Raw genomic sequence first — 13780 nt, forward strand, 5'->3', positions numbered from 1 at the left:
ACTCATGGCAGCCCAGCTCCAGGTTGAGCTGTTGTTCAGCATCTTAGCTGTGGAGGGCAGTGTCACTGGCCCTCATATGTGGGATCTGAACAGGGGCCTTCTGGCGTCCCAACCCAGTTCTTAACCATCGCGCCACTCGGTCGGCCCACTTCTATTGCTTCTTGAAATTCTCTGTTTCACGTCCCTTCTCCTTCATTATGCTTCCTGGGATCATCTCACAAATAAACTCCTTGCCCCCAAATACCTGTCTCAGGGGAAATCCAGGAACTGTGGCAGAGCTAAATGGCAGGTCTCCAGACTCCTAGTCCAGTGCTCTTTCCTCCACACCAGGTTTCCCAACCGTGGCACTATTAACATTTGGACAAGATCATTCATTGCTGTGGGGGGCTGACCTGTATATGGATGTTTAGCAGCATCCCTGACCTCTAGCCACTAGCTGCCAGCAGCACCTTCCTGTTGGGAACAATAAAAAAAAAAAAATGTTTCTGCTTTGCCAAGCATCCCTCAGGGCAAGACTGCCCCCTGGTTGCAAACCACTGCTCCAACCAGACTGTCTCCCTTACAGGGCCCAGAGAGAGCATTCCAAGCCCTAAGATTCCCTCCCCTTCCCTATTGTTCTTCAAATCACATAAATAAAACCACTGGAATTTACTCCAAAAAAATATCTTTTATTAGAGATGAGTGAAAGAACAAGTCTGAGATGAACAAAACCAGACACAGGCTCAGAAGACAACTTTGTGCCTGTGGGAACACAGGGCAGTCAGGTCTCCAGGGTAAGCAGCCCAGGCTCTGGGCCAGGCTGCTGTGCTGGCCATTGGTACCCTCTGGCCTCTCCTGTTTGGCCTGGCCCATCCCTGCCAGGGCCCAGCACCAGCAACCGTAAAGCTGAGGCGTTAGAGACGGGTGGTGGCTTAGGTGGATCTGCTTTCTAATATGGGGCTGAAAGCCAGGGTGGAATTTCTGGCACTGGGAAGTAGAACCGTTAAGTCTCCACTCTCCCATTTGTATCACTCTCCTTTCTCCTTTCTTGGACCTTCCTCCCTGAGACTGGAAGGCCCCTGAGTGAACCAAGAGAAAGAGGAGAGAAGTGAATCCATCATCCGGGACCATTCCTTTCCGTCCTGCTAAGTGAAGGAGAGTGGGCAATGGGGGGGGGGGGAGTCCTACTCTGCTTCCTGGCTGGGGAATACAGGAGAGGTCCCTGGGAAGGCTGTGCTGTCCTTCAAAAAGAGTGATATTCAGAATATTTAGTTAACAGCCAGTCCAGAATGGGCACTGACCAACCAGAACGGACATGGGCTGCAGACAACGGCAGTGTCAGGAAGGTATAAACCCGCTGCTTGCCAGTCTGCCCCTGAGCCCAGAACCACCGGCCCTGCTCATTCCCACGTCCAACCCTTGGGACCAGCAAGGCACCACATCTGCAGAACCCTTGTCTTATTCATGTGGCATCTGCAGGGACCAGCACAGGTCTGGACATAGAGCCAGAGCTCAGTAAAGGGATACGAGACAAATGAGTGGCCAAGAAGCTGTCTCTAGTCTGGCAGAGTCCCTGGTCTGGACGTGGAGAATGATGAAGGTGGGCCAGTCTTACTCTTGTGGCTCCCCCAGACTGATGGAAGAAACACAGTCCTGGTCTGATAAAGGACTGAGAGCTCTGCAGCCGAAACGAGCTCAGGAGCACTCAGATCCAGCCATAGGGCTCTCTGCTCCCTGGGGTGTAATGAGACAGAGGGGAGAAAACTGCCATCAGCCCTAACATGGAAGGGGCCAGTGTCCTTAGCAGGGGCCATAGGGCCCATGGCAGGGAGGAAGGCCAGCCACTGAGGCACCAGGGACAGAGGGCGCAAGACCCAAGGAAATGAATGCCTCAGCACCCCAGTTGTGTGAGCTCAAGTCCTAGCTCTGAACACTGGGGTCCAGCATAGGGGCGGTTCAGGCATGCGAGGGCCAGCACGAGCTAGTCTTGCAAAAGCTGCACAGAACTTGCTGGGGGAACCCCAGTTCTTGAGCTCTCTCCTTCAGGGAAGCCAACCTGGGGAGAGAAGGAAGAAAATTGTAATACACCAGCTGTTGATCTCAGTTTCACAACTATGCTATGCTGATGAAATTATATCATAATGTGGAAGTAGATGAAAATATCCCCATTTTATAGATGATGAAACTGAGGCTTGAAGAAGTAAAGCCACTTGCCCAAGGCCTCCTCACTCGAAAGCCAGGGCTCTTCTTATCATACATGTTTCAACAACAGGCATCAACAGAATGCTGGGTGACAGATACCTGTTTGCAGACACAGATTTGTGTCTGGTACCTGACTTGGATGAACCGAGGATGACAACTCCCCAGAGAGACCCAGCTCCTGCTTCTGTCATCCCTCACTCCCAACATAGACAACTACCGCCATCCCTGAGGAATCCCCAGGGAACAAGGAACAGAGGAAGCTTCTTCTGTTGCAGGGACACTTTCATCTACCTCCAGGCAGGCACCACTGGCTCTGTCCTATGTTCCCTCCCAGGTTCCTCAACTAAATATATGCACTTCCTGTTTGATTGGGAGCTGGCAGCCTCAGCAGATTCCAGGAGACTCCGGTAGAAGGGGCAAACCGAGGGCTGGTACACAGCCACCCGAATCCTGTCGCTACTGCAGAGAGGTGATTCCTTCTCTGAGCAGCCAGCCTGGCTGACACAGCTCTGCTCATCCTCCCCTGGCAGCAGCCAGAAGAGCTTGGGCCTCCTCACCCCTGCCATCCCTCAAGGCCTCACCCCTGCCATCCCTCAAGGCCTCACCCCTGCCATCCCTCAAGGCCTCACCCCTGCCATCCCTCAAGGCCTCACCCCTGCCATCCCTCAAGGCCTCACCCCTACCATCCCTTAAGGCCTCACCCCTGCCATCCCTCAAGGCCTCACCCCTGCCATCCCTCAAGGCCTGGGATCTCCCCAGCATCACCCATCCTGGGCTGGAGTGGGGCAGAGGGAGCACCAGGACAGGGACTGGTCAAACTGTGGCCCCCTAGACCATCATGTGTACCCTAATCATGGGGACAGGCCTCCCATCCCAACATGCCCACTCTTGACCAACTCTGCCTCCCAGGGACCCTGCCATCTCCCCTCAAACCAGTCCTGAGCTCCGACCTACCGTCATGTTCCTTTTGGGTAGAGGTTGCCTGGCTGAGGGACAGTCCTCCAGGCTTCGGGCCCCACGCCGATAGGAGCGCGTGCTCTCTGAGCTGGATGACAGGGAAAGGCAACGTGACCCCCTGCCCAGAGAGTCCCTTAGAGTGGGGAGAAGGGGCTCAGGGGTAGAGCAAGGCTGGGGACCTAGGATGGGTAGGTAGAGTCCACAAGTCCCCAGGCTGGTCCAACACAGGCCTCAGAGGCCTGGTACTGACTCCCAGAGAGTACTGGGGGTTTCTCCATGTCTACTCCCAAAACTCCAAGCTGAAAGGGTTTGCAAGGAAGGGAGGACTGGGTCCTGGGTTAGAGGTGTGGACAGAGTAAAGACCCCACTGACAGTCTCCAGAACAAGCCACACAGGTGGGACGAAGCCTCCACTCCAGCTTCAGCAGTCTGGGACCCAGACTCCTCCCCAGCTCTCCAGGCCTGGCTCAGGAGCAGGTGTGTGAAGGGGAAAGGGGCCCCATCACCCTGCACTGAAGGTCCAGCATTTCTGCATTAGTCATGGGCCTCAGAGCCGGAAGGTGTCGCCATATTCAGGCAGGCACCATTTAGAGATTAAGAAATAAATGGATGATCAGAGAGGTCAGGAGACTTGCCCAGGTTGCACAGCTGGACTCTCACCAACCTGAACTTGACGGGGGGATACATCTCCGCAGGGGTGGTTCCAGATGTCAGGCTGGGTGGGGAGGTGCCCGGGGGCTCCCAGAGGCCCTCTTCAGAGCTGGGTGGGGATTGGTTGGCAACTCCAAGTTCCACAGGGCTTGTGAGGCTGGAAGAGGAGGAGGCTGGACTTCCCAGGCTCTCCAGGGCCTCAGGAGGTTCTGAGTTTAGGCTCGGGGCTTCGGAACGATCTGGAATCAGAAGTGATAAAGACAGTACTTATCCCTCTGCTCAGTTTCAAATCAGTCTTTGGCCCCTAGATCTATCGTGGTCCTCTCCCCACTTCCTACTCCCCATCTACCTCTCCTTCTACTCTTTCCCATTATGCTGCAGCCTCACTCACCCATGACATTCACAACAGCCAGGGCCACAGTGATACACTGTTTTGCTTCTGCCCACACCTTCTCCTTAGTCTGGACTCTCCTGCTCACCCCTCAGGTTCAACTCAGGTGCTATCCCTACCAGGAAGCCTACCTAAACCTTCAGTCCCAACAGGACATGCTCCCTCCCAGAACAAGTCTGTTCATTCATTCAATAAACAGTTCTGGGGTGCAGCTGGTTAGCTCCGTTGGTTAGAGTGCAGTGCTCATAACACCAGAGTTGCCGGTTCAATCCCCACATGGGCCACGGAGCTGCGCCCTCCACAACTAGATTGAAACAACTACTTGACTTGGAGCTGATAGGTCCTGGAAAAACACACTGTTCCCCAATTTAAAAAAATTTAAACAAAAAAACAGTTCTGTGCTAGATGCTGGAGAAATAGTAGTCAACAAAACACTCAAAGTCCCTGTCCTTTGGGGATGTACATTCCATATCACATTGTGCCTCATGTCATAAGAGACTGCATTCCAGTTTTTATCCCCCCCACCTTGACTGTGTCTCAGTAACCCCCAAAGGACTCAAGACACAGTGGATGTTCAATAAATGCTTCTCTCTCTTTTTATTTAAGTGGAGCATTGACAAATTTGGAATAAGACAGACCTGGGTTTGAAGCCCACATCAGGGACTCATTAGCTGTGGGATTTTGGGCAAGTTACTTAACATCTCTGTTCCTGTACCTGTAAGGAAGAGATGATAACCCCTACCTGACAGGTGATTGTGAGGATGATATGGACTAACACATGTACTCTGAGCTCAGTGCCCCAGCACACAGTAGACCTTCAATGAATGGCATGACAAGCGTTTTTCTGGGCAGCCAACCATACCTCCACTGGCATGTCCAGCACGTCCTTGGACCGTGGTCCGAGAAGGGTTTTTGACTGGCAATGGTGGGGGGCATTCCTCACTCTGGCTCTGAGCAGCAGCTGGTTCCAGGCTGGTGATGGTCTCATAGGTCTTGTTGCTGATGTCCGTCCTCCCACTGGCCCAGCGGCCCTGGGCTTGGGGTTTCAGAGGGCAGCGCTGCTGGGGCAGCAGTGTGGGAGGGAGGACAGCTGGTTCTTCTAGTTCAACCCTGCCCCTCCCCCCACCAGGTCCCCTCTGGCTCTTTCCTTCTGCTCTCTAGAGGCCAGAAAGGCAGGGGCTGGGACCCACCTTCTCTTCCTCGTCCTCCTCACTGTCAGAGCCAGGCTCTATGGAAATTCTCCAGGAGTAGTCCACATGCAGAGGGAAGGCCAGGGTCCCAGCCTGGGCCTGCTCCAGCTGCCAAAAACAAAGCCTGGGCAGTTCAGAGGGTCGGGGCTCAGAGGAGAGAGAGGGGATCAGGGGCTATCCCCACCCCTTCCCTAGACCTCACCAGTTCCTCACACTCCTTGTGCTGCTTCTTCCTGGCTATGTCCAAAGCTGTTTCTCCTGCCTCATTCACTGTGAGGGGTAAAGTCAAGGGACATGGTCAGGTTCAAAGCAGCATCCTAGCTCAGAGGTTTAGATGGGCCTCTGGAATCAGGTTGTCCAGGTTTGAATCCTGGCTCTGTTACTTTCTGGCTGTGTGACCTTGGGCGAGGTCCTTAACCTCTCTGGGCCTTAATTTTCTCATCTATAAAGTGAGTATGATACTTGTAACTACCTGACCAGGTTGTTGTGAAAGTTAAAAGAGTTAATATATGTGTAGAACACTTGGCACATTACCAAGCACATGTTAAACAGTAAATGGCTATTATAATCACTATTATTCAGATTCAGCTAATATTGAGTTGGTTAGGTACTTTCAGAAACAGTATTTTATTTTACCCTCTTGGCAGGCCTACTAGATCAGTGGCATTATACCCATTTCACAGATGAGGAAGCTGAGGCTCAAGAGCAGAATAGACAAGCCCCACAGTCACAGAGATGGGCAGAGGCAAGCCAGCACTAGGGCTGAAGTCTGTCTGCAAAGTCCATGCTTTTGACCAGTGCTCTCTGTCTGGGAAATACCACAGGAGGGGTAGTCAGGAATGGGAGCCTGATGGAGGAGGTGTTCGAGCCCCACCTGCGCCAACCGAAGCTCTCCCCTTCAGCAGCAGCTTGAGGCAGTCGGGTTGGTTGTAGAGAGCAGCGTAGTGCAGAGCGCTGTTCCCATCAGCAGCCTTGGCATCCAGGTGACCACTGCGGGTGTGTGGTCAGGGAGGACGGATGGGGAACAGACAGGTCAAGGGGTCAATGTCAGTGGAAAAAAAGAGAAGAGGAGAGAAGGGAAGAGAGTGGGAGAAGAGCAAGGCAAGGGGGGCAGTGTGAGGACACGGACAGATGGACAGACGGCAGGGAGGTTCTCACCCATTTTGGATGATGAAATCCAGCAGGGGCAGGGAGGCCTGGTTGGCGACTCTGACAGCCAAGTGCAGGGCGAGCTCTCCAGGTGCCTGAATACACGTCCACACCTCTGAGTTTCCCCCCAGTTCACTTGCCCCCAACCCAGTGTTCCCCTCTTGAACTCTTGCTGCCCCGTGACACCTCCAGATCTGAAGCTGTCAGAACCCCTGAGAGATGAGACTGAATGACGGAACCTCGTGTTTGGGAGGAGGGTGAAAGATCATTCCTTCCTTGCTTGCTTGAATGATTCTGGCTCCTCTTGTTCCCCGTGGACAATGTTTCCCAAACATGGTTCTTGGCCCTGGACGCCTCCTCTCTCAGGGCCGTCCAGGACCCCTGCTAACCCTCATGCTTTCAGCAATCACCCACGTAGCCTGTGTCAAATTCTTACCTCATCTACATACTGCACTCTCACTGCCCACTGGACAGCCCCATAGAGATATCAGACAGCTCAAAGACATGACATCCAATTTTTGATGTCCAAACAGTCAGCAGCTCCTGTTGATTTAATCTTTCAAATGTCTCTGATATCCTCCCCCCCACCCCCCAGTTCACATGATGTTTGTTACTGGAAAAGCCATACAATGGCCTTCCCTGCTGTAATCTGACCCACCCGTACCCATTTCTAAGGTTATTCAAGGGGAAAAAAAAGATACTAACAATTTATTGCACACATATTATGCACCAGGCCCTTTACATATATGACTTAATTCTCACTTCGAAGCTGTGGGTGCTATCATCAACCTGTTTTACAGATGAGAAAATGAGACTCAGAGAAGTTAAGCCACCTGTTCTAGATCACACAGCTAGGAAAAAACAGAGCCAGGATTCTGGCTCAGGTCTGCTTGACTGAACTTGTACTCTCTTCATTTTATCCCTCTAATGGGCAGGGTTTGAACAGATGTCAGAAGTGGGCGGAGGGGAGTAATAGCTGGTCCTGGAGGAGTACTGAGGCATATGTGGGTTCAGGCGGGTTATAAGTGGCCCTTGGAGGGGGTTCTCACCTGCCCCTCAGGCCCCGGCAGCGGCTGTCCGAAGTCCTGCCCATTGGCAAAGGCCTCCAGTACCGACAGGAGGTCTCGGTTGCAAATGGCAGTCCAGAGTCTCTGAGGCTCGGGTATGGACCGCCGGGCAAACCTACGTTCTACATACTTGGCCACGATGTAGTCCCTGCGGGCGCTCCTGCCAAAGACAAGCGCAGGATCTCAGAGCAAAAACTATTTCCGCCCAGCTGACCCCTGGAATCATCCCACGGGAGGTACAGATATCTGTTTCTCCAGAACCTGTCCTGGACTCTTCCAGATCCGAAGTTCCCCTCTTCCCAGACTTCTAGTCCAGGATCCTTCTGAGACCTTGGGAGCTGGGGAAGCAGAATCCCCCAGCCAGGACACCCTCCATCTGAGAATCCCCTTACATGTCACTCTCAGCTGAGGGTTTAGGACAGCCGTGTGAGGGCAGCTGGGCCTCCATGACCTCATTGAAGCGTGTGTTCCCGATGTGTAAGGCCAGCTGAAGTGGCGGGAAAGTGGTGGTGTGAGACTGGGAGGTTAGGACAGTGCCCCTGGAGGACTGAACCCCCAGAGGCCCTGCCCTGATCACCCCCCTTTTCTGGCCTGTCTGGATCCTGTCCCACCTCGGCCCTGCCCCATTCGTTTCAAAAAGCTCTGACTAAGCCTGTCTGCCCAAGCCTCGCCCCCCCGATCAAACCACGCCCCGAATCCCCTCTGTCCCTGCCCTGCCCTCACCAACAACTCGGAGGGGCCCAGAAGGTCCAAGGTGAGGGACTGCATGCGCGAGAAGCGCACGCCCAGCTCGCGGTGGACGCCAGAGCACTGGATGCAGGTGAGCACGCCCAGGTTGGTGCTGAGCCACGTGGGGTCTGCAAACGATAGCGGCTCATGCCTGGAGGTGCAGGCCCCTCCCCTCCCCTTCCACCTCCCTCCTCGCCCAAGCCCCACCGGTCCCGGACCTGCAGCCCCGCAGTCGCAGCACTGGCCATTCCCAGGCCTGCTCTTCACTTCCGCAATGAGTAGCTTGGTGATGTCCTGGGGCTCCCCATCCAGCCCGGCGCCCCCCCAGGGCCCTGGGCAGCTGCTGGGCTCCCCGAGGAAAGCACTGCTCAAGGCTTCATCCTTGCTGTTCTGCAGCACTGACACCCACCTGCAGAGTGTATGGGGTGGCACGGCTATGATACCCACAGCTGTGGGGTCCTGTCCATCAGGCCCCCCTGCACCCACCCCCAGGCTGGTCATGGGGGAACACTCACGCCTCACACTCATGTTCATCCTCCGCCTGGAAGTGGTATGTCCTGTTGTCTGTCGGGAAAGGAGATGTCTGGCCCACAGAAGTCCTGCTGGCCTTCCCTGGGCCCAGGGATCCCTCACCCAATCCGCTGGGTCCAGATAGAGCTTTTGTTCCTATGGGGCCAGGGCGGGTAATGACAGTGGCCAGCAGAGGGGGCAGTTTCCCAGAAGTCACCTACAAAGTAGGATCCCAGCAAGGCTGTCTCTGTGCAGCCATTGTTCCAGGGTCAGGGGAGGTCTCCCAGGGCACAGGACCCTACCCAACTCAGAGGCAGGGTCTCCTCTGCACCTACTGTCACCACTCCACCTGGCCCCACAGCTTCCTGTCTGGTCTCCCTGCTCCCATCTCTCCCCTGTTCCCCAGCCTGTACCAGCGGCCAGATTGTTGTGCCTAAGGCTCTGCTCCAACCAAACCACTCTCCGGCTCCAAGACCCCCAACCCCCTACCCCTTGGTTCCCTACTGCCAGGAAATAAGGTCCAAACCTCTAAGAGGCATTCCCAGGCCACACCCCCCACTGTTTTTATGTGAACTCCACACTCTGGCCAAACTGGCCAGACCCACTCTCCTGCTTCCATGCTGTTCCTCGTGCCAGCTCTGTCTCCTGAAATGCCCTCTCCTTACTCTACTTCCTGTGTCCTTCAAGGCTAACCTCAAATGCTCTCTCCTCCAAGCAGTCTTTCCTGATTCCCCATAGCAGGGCAGGCCTTTCTCTTTCACCTTTGATGGTGCTAAATCTGCACTTCTCTTCTGACCCCCAGGAAAGCCTGCCACCAAAGGCTCCAAAGGATGAAAAGTGAACATTTTTAAGCAATAACAATTTCAAATGCCAAATCTCAAAATCCATTCAAATATGCTTTACAGAGAGGGTCTAGGGCCTAAGGAGTCTTTTGCCTGCTATGGCAGCTGTTTGATAAGTGTGGAATTGGACACAGGCTCCTAAATTATAGGCTCCAGAGAGCTGACAAGTCTCTTAGAGAAGCCCTGGGCAGTTGTGGGGGAGGGGCAGGGACTACTCACGAGTCACCAAGTCAAAGCACTTTTTCTCCTCAGGGTTTGGCCTCACTTGGCATGTCAGCAGGGTCAGCTTCACTGGGGGCCGGTTTATCTGTGGGAAATCGGGGTAGAGGATGTCCATGTTACCCTCCGGGCCTCCCAAACTCTTAGGCCTCTGTTTCCCAATCTGTTAAATGGGTATAATAATCTGGTTCCAGTTTATGTCTCCCCTCTCCCAGCACCTCGAGGATGTGGAGTATGGGCCCAGACTAGGTTGGGGGCTTTGGGTCCTATTCTTCCCTCCATAAAGGGTCTCTAGCAACCTGGATCTAGGTTTGAGGGCCGGTCTTAGAGGGAGGGCTTGACACTTGTCTGCTCAGAACACCAGGAGAGAGAACTCATCTTGCTCTGAGACCCTCCCCCGTCCAGGCCTCACCGTGCTGTGTGAGATGGTCAGGCAGCCATACTTGACTCCACACTTCCTTTTCTGCCAGACTCTTCGAATTCTAGGGCCCAGAGGAATAGAGAGACAGTGACCTAAGGCTTATACTTAATTCCCGTGTCAGAAAACAGAGTCCTGGACCAGGTCTGTAGTCCCATCTGTATGACCTCCAGCCACACCGCTTTACCTCTTCCGTTCCCTGACCCTTACATCCCCTACTTTCTAGGGCTCCCTGCTGAAGGGGGAGATGCAGCTCTGCCCTTAGGAAATTCCTAGTCTGATGAGGAAACAGGATTCTCTGGGAATCCTTATTCTAAAGGAGACCATGTGAGCTTGACCTCTGAGAGCTTCTGGTCTGATGGAGGAGACACAGCTCCCAAATTTAGTAAGCTCCTAGTCGGAGAGGCAGGACAGCCTTGTGACCGCAACAGATGAATTATGCTTAGAGACAAAACAAGATAAATATTGAGGCCTCCAAAATACAATTAGCAAATCCATGCTCCAAAGCTACTTAACACTTCTCCCGTAAGAGGTAAATATTAATTGATTTAACAGTTATTTTTCTCCAATAAAAGTTGATTAGAAAGTAGAGGCATGAACAAAACCCCTAAGGGCCTTTGCTTTCACAGACTGATTGTGTTACACCAGGGAGCGAGGCCCAGGTAACAGTTTCATTTCCAGACATAGTCAGTATATTGTAGAGGTTAAGAGTAAGGGCATGGAGACTGTCCAGGGCATAAGTGCTCAAAAAGTGTTAGCTGCTGTTCTTCTTCTTCTGTAAGTCAAGGACAACCAGCGATGCTTAGTTCATGTGCCCAGGACTGTGACGATTTTGCATTGCCAGAGTGGAGGGTCCTGGAACCCTCAGGGTCTACAGAAACAACACGAACAATTCCTTTGGGCAGCGACCCCAACCCTGTCATTTATTGGCTGTGTGGCTTGGGGCAAGTTACTTAAGCTTTCCAAGTCACTTACCCATCACTTTTCTTGTATAGAAAGCCCACCTTCTCAGTCCCAAACTGCTTGTTGCCTTGGTGCTGGTGGATGCTGTAGCCACCTCCTGAGTTCTTCCGGCTCAGATTCTCCTGTTCCTCAGACATGCAAAGGAGACCTCAGGGTGGGGAAGAGCCCCAGTCTGTAGGTGTCTCACTCAGGGAGACTTCTCAAGGGGACCCTCTGGGGCCTTCCTTCTCCCCACCCCCCCATGGTGGGTCTTGGGGGAAGGCATTCCTCCTGGGGTGATTCAGGGGCTGACCTCTCTGCTCTCGAGCTGCAGCGTCCCTCGGAGGGAGTCCCGGAGCTGGGTCAGCTTCTGTAGCTCTTCCTCCTGGGCTTGCCGCAGCTACGGAACAGCGAGCAGGACTCCGTCATCAACCAGCAGATGTGCCAGCTGCAGAGCCCAGACCCAGAGTAGCAGGGCAGGGGCCTCACTCTTTGGGCAGGAGCCAGCTCTTCCACACCCCCATATTCTCCCAGAAGGACAGGGGGCTTGACCACGTACCAAAGGGTAAGGCCCAACTTACTGCATGTACCGAGGCTGCCAGCTTCTCAATGAAGGGGGACAGGCTCTGAGCAGCCTTCCATCCATCTTGGAAGAAGCTGAGAGGTACCAGGCCAAACAAGGGACCAGAGAAATGAAAATGAGAGAAGAAGCGAGAAGTGTGGGAGAAGGTGCTCCAAGGATCACCGGGCACAAGAGTCGGATAGTCAAGAACAGGCACTCTGGAGTTAGCGTATCTGGGTCCAGATCCCACTTCCTAGCTGTGTGATCTTAGTAAATCCGAGCCTCAGTTTTCCCATCTGTAAAATGGGGATAATAACAGTCCCTGCTCACAGGGATGTTGGGAGGGGTCGAGTGAGATCAAGTGAGTCAAGTGCTTAGTGCCTGACATATGGAGAGTGCTCGGTAAAGAGCCGTAAAAAGCATTACCAACGATGTGCAGACATACCAGAGTCCTTGAGGGTCTGCCAGACACTGGGCTTGGGCCTTGTTCTATGTAGCCTAAAGGCTTAAGGGACAAGGAGCATGGGGGGGTAGGGTGGGGACATGGGGCGAAACCTACTTGTGCTGCGCGTGGAAGAACTTGATGAGGCTCTGCAGGAAATCAGGACCTTGCTTCATCTGGCTCTCCCCAGCTTTGAGCAGATACTGGGGGGCAGGAGGGGAGGCAGGGCAAGATGTGCCATGTGAGCAGAAGCTGAATCCTGGGGACAAGGGGCTGCAGTCCCCCTCCCAAGCTAATCTTCTTGGCCATGACTGAACCTGGTGACACCCCAAGGGCCATCCGGCCAGGACCTGAGTTGAGCCTGTGACTGGGCCCCTGGGGGTTAAGGAGACACAGACAGGAAGACACATCCCATCCCACCCTCCCCCTGGAGCACCCCTTACCTCACACATGTGCAGCTGGAAGACCCGCCGCTCTCTCTGTGTGTCCTGGGCCACCTCCCCAGGGCTCCCTCCTGTCACCCTAGCCCGGTCCCTCTCCTTCTCCAGCCTGGCCCTAGACCCCAAGGAAAGAGAGGCCTGAGCAACTCTTGCCAGCCCCGTTCATATCCCACCATCCCTACATGCTCCTCTGCCACGGGCACACGAGAGTGAGGGGACCCTCCTATGTGCCAGCTGTGTGGTGAGGCTGGGGTAAAATAGTGAACAAGGCAGGTTCAGAGAATCCACAGGCTCATGGGGGAGAAAGGCATGACTCAAACCACAGCTGTGAGGAGAGCGATGGGAGAGTACAATGGGGAACACAACCTTTTCTGGCTGCCCAGGAAGTGATGTTTGAGCTGGGATCTGATGTCTGAGAAGTTGCCTTGGAGCAAGCTAGGGCTTCGGAGGAGGATCAGAGCATGTGACGGATGGAGGCAGGAGGGGTCACGAGCCGAGATGGAGAGGGAAGTGGTTCTAGGTGAGGTAAAGAGGGGACAGACCACGCAGGGCCTAATTCAGACCCTGTCAAGGTTCTTGGTCTTTATCCCAAGAGCAATTGGAAGGGTTTGAAGGTTTTTATGCAGGAAGGTGATGGGCTCAGAGAAAGGCCAGCTGGGAACTGGGGAGACCCCTTCGGATTTTGTTGGAAGGGATTTAGGACCATGGAGCTTCCCATTTAAAGCTTAGAAAACCTTTGTTCTTTTCTTTGTAAGTGAAGGCAGACAGCGCTTCCTTTCCTTGTAACTCAGAGTAACCTGGGCCTTCCTCCGGCAGATCTCGAGGGTTGGCAGTTTTCTGTCTTTGGGGAGGGGTGGAACTGTGTGTAAATGGTTTCCTGGAAATCCCACACTCATGAGACCACCCACTCCCGGCAATGAGAGTGTGTCTACATCTGAGGCTGGTGCACATGACCACGGATCCCACACAGAGACATCTCACTTAATGGTTCTGCGTTAAGTAGGTGCCAGCCGTGAGCAGAGCAGACAGATATGGGGATACATTACGAGCTGTATTATTTCCTCTCTCTGAGCCTCAGTCTCCTCATCTGG

The 13780-nt window shown here is 53.8% G+C and overlaps 1 protein-coding gene across 5 annotated transcripts in view; it reads right to left on the bottom strand.

The window, feature by feature from the left end:
• Positions 1–647: 647 nt before the first annotated feature.
• The window catches only part of ASAP3 (ArfGAP with SH3 domain, ankyrin repeat and PH domain 3), a 44540-nt gene continuing 31407 nt past the window's right edge, over positions 648–13780 (bottom strand). For 2 of the 5 annotated variants that reach the window (XM_019650052.1, XM_019650054.1), the window contains exons 6-26: positions 13056–13205; positions 12693–12804; positions 12367–12452; positions 11827–11902; positions 11559–11645; positions 11279–11388; positions 10298–10367; positions 9886–9973; positions 8830–8878; positions 8533–8723; positions 8309–8442; positions 7978–8072; positions 7568–7745; positions 6528–6613; positions 6244–6359; positions 5572–5639; positions 5370–5477; positions 5042–5240; positions 3802–4027; positions 3136–3226; positions 648–2035 (exon numbers count right to left, since the gene is read on the bottom strand). In XM_019650052.1, coding sequence (XP_019505597.1) covers positions 1961–2035; positions 3136–3226; positions 3802–4027; positions 5042–5240; positions 5370–5477; positions 5572–5639; positions 6244–6359; positions 6528–6613; positions 7568–7745; positions 7978–8072; positions 8309–8442; positions 8533–8723; positions 8830–8878; positions 9886–9973; positions 10298–10367; positions 11279–11388; positions 11559–11645; positions 11827–11902; positions 12367–12452; positions 12693–12804; positions 13056–13205 — 2395 coding nt within the window. In that variant the 3' untranslated portion in view covers positions 648–1960. The remainder of the gene's footprint in view (positions 2036–3135; positions 3227–3801; positions 4028–5041; positions 5241–5369; positions 5478–5571; positions 5640–6243; positions 6360–6527; positions 6614–7567; positions 7746–7977; positions 8073–8308; positions 8443–8532; positions 8724–8829; positions 8879–9885; positions 9974–10297; positions 10368–11278; positions 11389–11558; positions 11646–11826; positions 11903–12366; positions 12453–12692; positions 12805–13055; positions 13206–13780) is intronic. The other 3 variants (XM_019650053.1, XM_019650055.1, XM_019650056.1) reach the window with 3 other exon arrangements.

The sequence above is a fragment of the Hipposideros armiger genome, unplaced genomic scaffold, assembly GCF_001890085.2.
Source record: "Hipposideros armiger isolate ML-2016 unplaced genomic scaffold, ASM189008v1 scaffold_138, whole genome shotgun sequence".
In the NCBI taxonomy this organism is placed as follows: Eukaryota; Metazoa; Chordata; class Mammalia; order Chiroptera; family Hipposideridae; genus Hipposideros; species Hipposideros armiger.